At 36.5% G+C, this 12923-nt stretch overlaps 1 protein-coding gene across 2 annotated transcripts in view; it reads right to left on the bottom strand.

Annotated features, from left to right (window-relative positions):
• Window positions 1–12923, bottom strand: part of PCLO (piccolo presynaptic cytomatrix protein) — a 345027-nt gene that overhangs the window by 124554 nt on the left and 207550 nt on the right. For both annotated transcript variants that reach the window (XM_088468800.1, XM_088468802.1), the window contains one exon: window positions 10606–12605. In XM_088468800.1, the coding sequence (XP_088324926.1) occupies window positions 10606–12605 (2000 nt within the window). The remainder of the gene's footprint in view (window positions 1–10605; window positions 12606–12923) is intronic.

The raw sequence follows: 12923 nt of genomic DNA, 5'->3' as shown, positions 1-12923 counted from the left end.
TTTTTAAGTATTACATGTACATGTCTAAGTGAGGTCATTATTTTAATTTTAGATCCCAAGTATAAGAAACATAATAGGGTAAGATAAATAAAATATGTATTTTTATAGAAAAGCATATTTATGTATTTTTGTTACTTTATTGAATGCAGTTTAATTCTTATTAAGCACAACTTAATTTTTCTTACTAGTTCTTTTCATATCAAATATTGTACATTTTGTAGGAAATTAATATTTTTAAGACTAACACATACTATAATTAACACATTTAATGTGGAGTGTGATTAAAACACATGGAGCTTTGTGCCAAAATGCTGGATACAGTAAAACATAGAACTGGATTGTAGGGAAATTAAAACAATATTTTAATGTTACACGCTTCAGAGTGGCCATGTTTTTCTTTAAACATATTACTAAAAGCAGTGGATAGTCTTTTATAAGGACTACTTATGCATATAGTTGGGTATGGGCAATTGCTAGCTACTCCACATTAGCTTTCATGGTAATCCTGTACATTTGCACCCATAATGTTTCCTCAGCTGGAAGGGTCAATAAGGGATCAATATTGTCATCATGATCATTTCATATCATTGAAACAGTCCTTCAGTACTCATTATAGATGTTACTACTAAAACACATCTGTATAGGCAATTATGTCTAATTATGTTGAACTTGCAAGAACAGGTCATTACTGCATTACTCTTATGTTCGACCATACACCCCCATTTGTATCTCTATAGAATTTATTTTAGAATTTTAGTGTGCAGCACAGTATATAAATGTGTATGTTGTACAAACCAATATGCCACACATCCAGCTCTAAAAGAGACACTATATGCATTGAGCGATAGAACAAATAAAGACTAATGGTGCCAATATTCCAAAAACATATCATTTTCTATAAAATATAAAGATAAAATAGATACAAACTCTCTGTGTAACCTCCAGAGTTATCGCTCCATTTTGCACCTATAGTTATGATGCTGGCGTCTAGCTTGGATTATATATATGTATTTATTTTTAATATCTCCATATAGTTAATATAAACTAAAATTGTATATATAATCACTTTAATTGGATTATAATTCACACCACTTATTAATGAATATACAGGGGGGAGAGAGAAGAAGGAGGGGGGAAGGTGGGAAAGCACACAACTGTAATGATCAAATACACAATTGTAATGATCAAATTAACCTATGTATAAACAAACCGCCACAAAAGTCTGCATTCTATCTAAGTGAAAAACCTAAGCCGCCATCAAGACGGATATCTATTCAAACATCAATTTTAATATATTAATTGAGCCAACCTGGACAGAGGGTTCTCAATCTGTGAATCCAACAATTCTCTCTCAGACACAACCTGAACGGAACATCGTCTGTACCATCATCTCTCATCCCAGCAGCTCTTGGAGCTAAGGACCTGGAGATTGGGTGACTATCTTCATATACAAGTAGACTTTGCTGCTTAATTACCACACTAGCCCTTGGAGCTGAGGACTCAGTGATATGCTTAACATCATTTATGCTGCATTCAGTATTTTGCTATCTAGCTACCGCATGAATTGAGGACCCAATACTGGAACTATTCTATACAAGGGACATTCCTCTAGCGGCACCAGGCATTTTACCAAACAGCAACTATAATATATAGGAAACCGCATCACTTGAGGACCCACCAATTGGATTATAATACCTAAGGGACACTCCTCTAGCGGCAACCAGTACTAACATCTAAAGAATAGTCCCCAATTGAGGCAACATCGATGGTACCCCACTAGGATCTTATATCAAAGTTTAATACAGACTTGAGATTATGGGTGAGAACTTGTGATTTTATTGTTAAATGCTGATAGGCAATATTTTATTGTGGAATCAGCAACATTTTTTATAATAAATTGTTTTATATATTCAAATACCACAGTCTACATGTTATGTTAATAACTATATCACTAGCGCTACTTGTTTTATTTCATGTGATTTTGTATGTATAGGGAGTGACTCCCCTACTTCTCATAGTAGCTGCTAGAAAAGCAACACATTTCAGCGCCTGTTTATACCCAATTGGGTATCCCCTTTTTTTTCTTAAATTAACAGTAACCTTGACATAAGTACACAAGCTTTAATATGTTTTTCTAAAGTCTTTGCAAGGTAGCCGAAATCAAGTTAACAGAGACATATTTCATTGCTGGTCCCTATGGCAAAATATTAAAATTGAGTCGTGATGATGCTGATTCACCCGCCAAAGGACCCCACTCTATTTTATTGAGTTTCAGAACTGAAGGCTCAAATGGGCTTTAATGTATGTGTTCCAAGTCCCTGCACATGCTGAGAAGAGCAGAGTGAGGACCTTGAGAACAGATGGAGTGGCAGCTCATAGCCGCCTTCACCTCCAGGCCACCCAGCTGCCTTATGCCCAGCAGGGATGGTAGATCTGCCACTGGAAATGACTAATATTTAGTCAGCATTTTAAGATATAGATGAGCTAACTGCCAAAGCCAGTATTTGGTGGGTGTAACAACAAAGGGACATGTGCTTCAGGGGGTCCCATGCTTAAAAACTCATCAATCCCATGCGCCATGAGTACCAGCTTTACAATGCTAGTGCAGAAAACCCACAGTAATAAAAAAGAATGCTTGGCTTTCACTTTAAATATTTAGATGGCATTATATTTACAATGCTTTAAGGGAAAACTGCACTTGGGCTTCAGAAAGAGAGGAACCACTACTTGGCCTTCCCAGAAGAAAAGGACACCAAACTTTTTAAGAGGGAGTAAAGGTGGGAAGACAGAGGAGGGATAGGACACCGAATAAAATAGGAGGATGCAATTAGAGGCAAAGTAAAGAGACAACTGCAGGGAAGGAGAACTAAAGAGGGGGATATATGGAAATAGAAACAGAAAGAGAAGGAGGAAGTACAAGCACCAGAGATGAAAAAGAGAGAGGATCAGAAAGGGGTGAGTATTGAGTGAATCAGAGAGGGGGGGGCAGAATTGGGGCGTGTGAACCAGAGTGGAGGGGACAGGAGAGAGAACTGGAAATACAGAGAACCAGAGAGGGGAGGACAGACTAAAAGTGGAGAAAACAGGAGAGGGGGAGAAGAGATAGTACAGGAGGGAGAGATAATCAGAGAAATACTCATTTACTATGCATAACATAGAAAGGTTGGAAGAAAGTATAGAAAGAACTGTGGCAGGGGTGAAAGGTCATCCCTCCAATGGCCTTGTCCTCTCTAGTGGGTTAGGTGGTGAATGATTTAAAGTGCATAGAATCTTACATGTCCTGTGATAAAAGTAATGGTGATATGTTTTTCTATACTTTCATGGCCAACACCACAGTAATTTCAGAGAGTTAACTCCCTCCAGCTTTGAAAACTGTTCTTTTTGCTGAATTGAATGCTGGGAGAATATGATATCCAAACAGAATTCTCTGAAGATAGTGATCTCTGGCATGTGTAAACCATGGTTAAGTATTTAACCCAAAAAATACTATGGACAAATGGAACTTTGCCTCAAATTATACATCAAAAGAGCTGAGGGTGTGTCCCGCATTACAAGTCCCCCACCAGAAGCTACTGCTACAAATACTACACTAGAAAATTTGTAAATAGCCAGGAAAAGGGATGGTGAGCTTTAAAAGTGCGCTCTCTCTCCATCCTGGCACTTAGAGACTCAAGAGCATACTTTTGTCCCCTAAGCAGTTTCATTTTATCTGGTGAATACTATCCCTGAATGTGTACCCATACACTCAGGAGTACTCTCAATTGAAAGAGAGGAGTTCTCTATTTCAAATGATATGGTTATTACTAGACAATAACATCCTATACTACTGAAAGCATTAAGAAGTCTAAAGATGGAGGGTTCCAAACCTCCCCCATCCTGGCTTCAATAAATTCAGGGTTGCCCCCCCATTTGATGTGCTAGTCTGTCTATTATTGACCATGGCATGCCTTGAAGGGCTGCCATATTATTCCTAAATATTTTATACATATCATTCAAACTAGTAAAAAAAAGCATATTATCATTTTCAAGGGCAGATTTTATTATGAAAAAATACATGTATAAAGCTACATATTCTTTTTTTGGAAAGGTGGATTAATATTAAAGTTAAAAAAAAAAGTAATAAAAGTACACACAAAAAATACACAATTTCAATAAAACCAAATTCAAAATCTTATGTAAAAAAAACCCAAGGTATAATTTGTGTGGTTACTGCATCAGAATATTACCAATACTGATCTTGGAATGTGATCAGCCCAGAATCTGCCAAAATAGACTCAGGAGGGAATTCAATAATCCGTAATAAGCTACTTTTTCACAAAAAATGGCTTATCGTGCAAATTTGTACTTATCCCACTATCCTATTAGCCGCAGTTTCCTTGGGTGCGAATTCTCCATAGCATAAAGTCGTAAAAAGTTTTCACCACCTCCTGAGCAGGTGAACAATTGAGGAGTATCCCTATTTCAAGGTAAACATGTCACAACTTGGTTCAGAACCACTAGGACACCCTCCTTTAACACTAATTTGGCAAAAAAATAAGTTTTAAATATGCTTAATTTGGTTAATAATGACGTAATTTTTTGGGTGATAAAGTGAAAAATGCAGGAAAATGGCTTAATTGATGTGGGATAGATATAAGGGGGTGTCATATGAATGGGACAGGTGTTTTGAAGATTACAGGTGGGGTATAAGAGGAATACATATTTTGAAAGTTTTATAAATGTATCTTTAAATTACACATATATATATATATATATAGGCATTTGTATGCACCTACAATTTAATTAGCACATTTATTTTGCCAAAAACACTTTCTTTCTATCATTATTTGTCTGTTTTAGAAATATGCATAAAACAGCCATTTGATACAATTTAAGAAACCAAATACTTTTATTAGGGCCACTAATACACTTCTATATTGTTATCCTATATCAATTTGCCTTTTCTAGGGGTAAAGGAAGATTTCCCCATTTTCACCTATACTTATTGCCGGTAAAAGCAAGAAGAATTTCCTTGCGACTGCTGCGTCGCAACTCATTCTGATTGATTGCACAAAAAAAAAGGGTGCTGCTTAGACGCAATAAGCAGAATTCACAAGCGAAGGTTGTGAAAACCTAACGTGCGCAAAATTATAGAATTATCGCAACTAATTAAATTCTCCCCTCAGAGAAGAGTTTAGCCAAAGTTTTCTCAACTCTTTAAGTTCCTGAAACTTCTCTAAAAATGTTATTAGTATTAGTAATAAAATAATAAGACCATTTTAGTATAAATAAGTTTACATAATTATAGAGTAAAGCATAGAACAGTAAAATTACTTTTCTAACATAAGTAAAGGACTTTTCTTCTTAAGAAATCTGTATAATATACAATATCATATGTCTATAAGTGGGGCAATTAAAGCTCTGTGGTTATAGATAGATGAATACATTTGATAATATTAGTTTGATTATAATAATGTAAGGGTTACTCCTAAAGCTAGTAAGATTTTCATATTATATATATATAATGAAGCAGATTACTTAAAAGCTATGGTAGTGATTTTATTTACAAAGTGTTGGGTTGTAAAACCTGACACTTCTGTTCGAGTTTATGCCCAATATTTAAAAGGGCAGCACTTTTACTAGTTGTGTCTTGCTAGTTAAAGCTTTGTATATTGGGCATAAACACTAACAGAAGTGTAGCTTTTGTGTCACTAGGATAGTGAGCCACGGATTCTGTGTGGGACTGGCGGAATCTGCCAACAAAGGGAAGAAAAAGGAAGTGTGAACACATCTAAGGGCTGTCTTGTGTACATAGCCCAGGGGAGGCTGATGAGTTAGACTAGTCAGGCTGCTAGAAGAGACTGTCCAAGTGGGATTGTGGCAATTACAGAGCCCAGTGTGTCCTGAGGCCAGTGAGGAGCAGGAAGCCAGTGTCCAGACCTGCACATGCCTGGGAGGACTAGAAAGCTCTTATTGTGTTTATGTGAAGTTATGGCAGCCAAGCCAGGCAAGTAGGATTTGAAGCTGCAGGCCAGGAGGCCGGTGTCCAGACTTGCAATGAGGCAGGGAGGACCACAAATCTCTGTGTTTGTGTGAAGTTGTGGCTAGAAAGTCAGGTCAGAAGGCCAGTGTCCAGACCTGCTGGGCAGGGAGGACCAAAAGATATTTTGTGTGGCTTTGTGGCAGCCTACCCAGGCCAGGAGGCCAGTGTCTTTAGCTGTGAGAGACAGGACTATTAGAGACTGTATTACGTTTGCAGACTAGCTGCCCTGTTAGTAAGGGTTGAAGAAGTGAGGTAGTGCCCTAAATGGAGGATAGATTTTTGTTATTTTTGTTCCTGAATGCTGACAGTAAAGCTCAATTTATTTAATTTAACCTGCAAAGCTGCGTGTGGACCCTTATTTAGCACCTAAACACTGCACCCTTTACCGAGTTAACTACCCCAGAATATCACAGGTTTAAAACCCAACACTTCGTAATTAAACCTCTAAGTATCTCTTAACTTTTTTGGATACAATGCAACTGAGATAGAAAGTTTTGTAAGTTATGGATAATGTTAGGTGGGTACTCTTCGAAGGACCAAGGCAAACGCCACCTTTTATTAAAACAGCTCATCTAATAATCAATTTATGGGTATAAAATGTCAGGTAACAATTACTAATGCAACAATGAATTCATTTTCAAAATACAGGTTACCAAATTACATTGAAATGTTTAACACATAACTCCGCAATTTATGTTAGCTGCAGGTTCATTATCATTGTTAAAATGGCAACAGAAAAGGAGTTTTGCAATGCTTGAGAGAAAGGTTGCTCAATGATACAAATCTCTGATGTGTTCCAGTCCACGTTTGCTAAAACCAAAATTATGGTATTTTTGTTTATACTGAATACATTATTACAGTTGATTACCTTATTTATGTAATTCTGCTGTATTTACAGAGCCTGCTAAAACAATATAATGTAATGCAAATTGTCATTTAGAATTATTAGTGTTAAAAGCAAAACTATTTTTTTTGGGGTGAGCAAACATTAGACAAAGTGACATAACATCAGAGGTTTGGCTACTCCATATCACACTAGTACAGCTTGTGAAGAACTGTATACATATTGGGAAACAGCCTACGTTTACACCCCTGCATATTGCAGTGGACCATTACAGCTTCATACAAAATAAACCCCATGTTTGAGGCCATCCAACCTAAAGAAACTCTTTACCTCACTAGATCTCCATACTGTTGTTTGGACTGTTACATGGAATGGAACACACCAATCTCTTGACTCATAGTTATGGGGCCCACACATCAGCAATCAGACAAAGCGCTTCAACGATTCTGCATTTTTTCCTCTGATTTCATGATTCTCCAACCCCACCAATATACACACATACATTACAACAACAGTTTTTTGGTGATTTGCTTATCATTTTCAGCAAATAACAGATCTGACAATCTTGAAAGGTTCATCATTTGAATAGTAAAGGTCAGCAAATCAGCTGATCGTTACTAAACACTAACAATCTGCAGACCCATTTGGTTGGTGAATTCCAACATGTTGGACAACCTGATGTACAGATTCTGATCACTTTTTGGTCAGAATTGGCAATTGATGAACCCCATACATTGCAGATAGTTTTACACAATCATCTGCAAAATTGGAAATTGCCCCAATTGATTACTGATGTACGGGCCTTTTTACTCATTACTAAAACCCTACCTATGAGATCTGCAGCATATGATGAAACTGGCTTTTATATTTTATACACTTGCAATGCCTGTGGGGCACAAGCATTTCAAATAAATATATATAAAACTAAAAAACACAAATGCCAAAAAGAAAAATGATATATTTTCTATTAGACAATACATTTCAACACCATTGTTAGAAGTCAATCTATAACATAATAAAATAAAGAATATACAACAAAGTTCAACGTTTGTTTGGCCAATTGAAGCCATGATCTGGATATACTATACTGTATATATTGGCCACTTTTATTCCTAGTTTCTCACATCCCAAAAATAGAGATGCTTGAGCTGAACCAATATTTCCTCATATGTCTAGAATCACCAAACCTGACCAGATGATGACAGATAAAGCATCAATACAGTCCTTTAGAAGTGAGATTTAATTCTTTTCACCTAGTGAACCACATTGGAATATAGAACCTTACAATCTTAGAACAGTTCTTTCGGTTAACTCCTGTGAGTATGGACATCCTATTCTATATAATTATTATGCCCAATTGGTACATATATATAAAAGATTCTCACTTCTTTTCTCATGTCTGGTCATCTAGAGTATTATGTGTTAAGCTAACGTTAAATTAAAAATTCCCTTTCCATTTGTTCAAAATCAACTCAAGTTATTTATATCGCTTGAAAGAGCAAAGCAAAAACTGCATATTGACAGCCTTGGTCACCTTGGGACAAGTTCTAATTTGTTTTATTTACTATTATTTTTTTGCCTTACTGTTAACAAATTCTTGATGAACGTTAGATATCTAAAAGGACAAATGTATCTTTCTGAGATTCTTTGATTAGTAAAATTAAACTGGTTGGTGAAGGGGTCCTGCAAATGTAATCATATTTGGTCTAGATTCCAAAAAATTGTGATTGATCAAGAGAGGAGTAGACAGAAAAACAGATACTGCAACTGATTCATAATGATCAGGTATGCTTCATGCTGGGTAGGGAAGCAGGATCTAACTAGCACAATAGGCAATAGGCCCATCCATTCAACCAATCTCCAAAAAAATCCCACTGTACTAATATCATTGGACATCAATGGAAAAGCATTTATGATATAATTTTATGGCCCTTCATGGTGAAAACCCTTCAAATATAGTTGTTACATGGAACAATTCTTACTGACTTACTTGTACTTTAAACAAATTAATGGAACTAATTGCTCACCATTCTGGAAACATAATAGTGGTAGACAATGGTGCCAACTATCTTTTGCTTTTTGTAATTACTATTGAAGCACTTGCTTCCTAGATAAGAATATCCATTGATATTGGAGGAAAATAAATAAGATTAGATGGATGCAAGCTTTTTTTTTTGTTTGAGGATAATATTTTACTGACTATGCCCCTTCACCACACACATTTCCTTATAAAACCTATTCAGTCTTCTGGTATAGTATAGTTTAATATCAGGGTATTAAATTCACCTTGGAAGAACTGAAGTGTTTCCCTCAAAACAGTTATTATTGCTTAGCAGTAAAAACTTGAGGTGGAAAAATACTAAGATTAAATACTTGAGATTTTACATAATGAACAAATAGAAACATTGGGTGCCCATTTTATCATTGACTAATAAGCAACACACATGTGGTCTTCCCTAGATGATTTGATGCAGGAACTAAAATATCCAGAACTTAATGTATTTATATATATATGGTAGGGATAATTTCTTAACAACTCTAGTTCCTGTAGAATCACCAAGTGCAGGCCTTAAACGTATATGTCTCTCTGCAAAAATAACAAGTCTTATTTTAATGCTCTATATCCTATTAATAAAACATGAGAACAATACAATCCCAAAACATGTATATGAATGGTTCTCCACAAGATAAGGCTCCATGTCCACACTGAAATGTATTTAAGATGGTACAGTATGTGGTTCCATCTACACTGCATACAATTTGTATTTGTTCCTTATTGCTGAAGGGGATGTGGTCAGACTGGTAAATTCCACCATACATAGTGGTCATGTCACATAAATTAGCATAACATTTTAAATCTAATATTCAAAAAAATACTAAATAGAAAACCTCTAAAAGCCAATTGTATTATCCTGGGTTATAGAAAGGCACAAACTAGCATTCCATATTCTTAAGGCTGCCAGATGTGGAAATACAGGGGCTTGGAAACAAACCTGTCCTCTTTCTGGGATGGGGCCACTGTAGATAAGATTACTTGTGATCTTAATGAAAGAGCACACACATTTCAGATGTTTAGGGATCCCTGATTCTGTAGAAACAACATAGACCTCCACATTTTTCCTCTCTCTTAATTATAATGCAATTCCTTAATCTTAGTTCAACTTCTGGGACATTTGGATTGGAGGTGATTCTTTCCTCTCCCCCTCGCTAGTCCTTTCTCTTACTATCCCTCTTCCCTGTTGCAGTTAAGGTAATATTGATATGATAATTTTTTTCTGCAAAAAAAACACACAATTAACTCTTTGGATGTGACTTGGATGTGTATTCCAGTTTATGTATGCGAAAAAGTATTTATTTCACATCATATTCTTGCAACTGAAAATAAACATTAAATAAAATGCTATATTGGCTTTCTGTTAAATTAGACAACTGCAGCCCGGTTGGTCAAAACACAAATTAGCATAGGATAAATGTATTTTTAGCTTAAAAAACCGTATGTCAACATTTGAATTGATATTTTAAAGGCCATGCTGACTAAAAAGTGATAAGGAAAGAATAATATGCAATGTTTCCACAGTACTACAGATGTGGGTATTTGAAAAAAGTTATTTATATACAAAAAATATTGTGTAACGGCACAGTAAATACATGAATACATGTAAAATAATCTATCTGAATTCGCAAAATACATTTCTGCATAATTTGACATGTATTTAAAATGAAAGAAACAAGTTCTTACTGTGTATTCATCAGAGTACTGGAACTGTGTTCTAGCGATATCTTCTGCAGTTGGACTTAAGGGTTTTGGATCAGACAAAGAGCGTTGCATGACCTTTGTAGTTTTTGGACTTGGTGGTGGAATATGTGCAAGATCATTATGCTGCTTGTGAGTGCTAATATCATCCACTACAGTTTTCTCATAGGGAACAAAGGCAGATTCTAGAGCTTTACTAGGTGAAACTGGTGAAATTGGTGAATAAAGAACTTTAGGAGACTTTGGAGGGGAAGGTGCAACCTGCAGTGAGGAATCTGCTCGAAGATGAGAAGAATAACCTATTTCTAAAGGGGTTGGACGCCTTTTGTCCTTTTGTGACATATCTGTCAGATACTGAGGACTTTGAGTATCGGAATCTGTTTCTGTTTGACATCCCAAGCTTTCTCCCTTGTAACTTTTTTCTGGAGCAGAAATATGTTTAATTATTTCAACTTTTGAGTCAACTTTTGCTCTTATGGAAGGTGTTCGTATTGTTCCCAGTGGCTCAGTTTGCACTGAAATTTCTGCAACAGTTTGCACAGCTATACTAGATACTTTGGAAAATGGTCTAGTTTTATCAACATCGGTGTTTCCATCAGTGTATTTTCCTGTACGTGACCTCCTTCTCGATCTTGTAGGTATATCCCATTCATCTTGGTCCTCATCATCTGTTTGAACACTTGTATCAATGCCCTTTTTGGATCTTCGTCTTCTGCCGGTATATCGATTTTCAGCCCCATCCTCATCATCAGTTTGTACTCCACTATCAACTATTAATTTATAAGATCTTGATTCTTCCTGTAAATTTCCATCTAATTCATCGTACATACCACACAGTCTTGGCATAGAACTTCTTTTCTTCAGCTGCCTTTCATCATTCATATCCATATCTTTTAGAGACATTTCTGAAGCAGAATTTAGTATACCCGGTCTAGAAATATACTGCGTAATACCATCTGACTGTACAGAGTACCATGCTTCACTGGGTGTCATTTCAATGCCTGCAACTGCTGATGATGTAGTTGTTGTGTGATCACCAGACCAGAACTGTCCATCCTCTTTAGCTGAATATTGACCTTCTAAAATCAGTTGCTCTGCAGTTGTTTGAGGTGGTATATTTTCAGCAGTGTCATAACTGTACTGGTAAATCTGCCGCAGTTTTTGCTCCTCTAATTGCTGATGAAGTTGCTGTTGAAGCTGCTGAATTTGCTCAAGATGCATCTGCTGTTGAGCAAGTGTTTCCTGTCTCATCATAAACTGAGCTTGTCTTTCCTCCTCTTGCTGATACAGCAGGTGCTGCTTCATAGACTGGAGCTCCTCTAGTTTTTGCTGCACCATTAAAGTCTCTTGTTCTCTGAATCTCTGAATTTCCTGTCGTTCCCATTCTAACTCCTCAGCTAATCTCTGTTGTTTGAGTTTCTCCAGCTCTAGAAGCTCACGCTGCAAGTGAAGGTGCTGTTGCTTACCATCATCAGATGACATTATAAAAGGCGATTCATCTTCAGTCAATTCAGAGAATGATTCAGATTCTGATGTCAATATAGAAAGATCAGCTTCTGTAGTGGTTGCAACCTCCACAGGAAAAGTTTGTAAACTAGTTTCAACCACAGATATTACATCAGTTACATCTCCGGCAGCTGAGGATAACATACTATATGTTCTAGGGGGTGGCTGTGCCTGATTTAAGCCTGAAATTGAAGCAACTGTGTCACTAGTAATGATGCTGGATAAATCTTGTACTGTTGTACTGAAAATAGAGCCAGGCTGTGTGGTGATGGGAAATGTTGACGGAATTGGACTGGTAACAGATGAATAGACAACTCCATTAGATGACCGTAAAACACTTCCCAACCCATATAGCGGAACTATGGAATGAGTCATCCGTGCTTGTGAATATTGGGGGGTACTTATTCCAAGGCCAGATATGACTTGTCTTGTCTCTGGGTAAGGACCTGTAGTCTTGGTTTGGTAATCCAAAGCCTCACCTGAAAGTATAGGGGTACAGTTATAGTCCATTTCCTATAAACACTGATGTTTGGTGGTTCGGAGAGCCATCCAATCTTGATGAAATAAATGGATAAAAGTGCATGCAAATCTTCAGGTTAATGATTTACTTGGACAAGAAGCAAAATCATATTTGGAACATGCAGGCACATGCATGAACCTGTGAGCAAAACATAAATAAAAGGGAACACAAAATACACCAGTACTCAAAAAGACTTTGCCACAATGTCCCAAAAATAAAAAAAGCTAGTAAATAAAATAAAAATGTTATCCGGAAATGAGATGGGGAACACCATAAT

This window comes from Taudactylus pleione, unplaced genomic scaffold (genome assembly GCF_031769625.1).
Source record: "Taudactylus pleione unplaced genomic scaffold, aTauple2 ptg000086l, whole genome shotgun sequence".
Lineage (NCBI taxonomy): Eukaryota > Metazoa > Chordata > Amphibia > Anura > Myobatrachidae > Taudactylus > Taudactylus pleione.
Note: the sequence above shows the minus strand (reverse complement) of the source record. Positions and strands in the feature narration are given on the sequence as shown.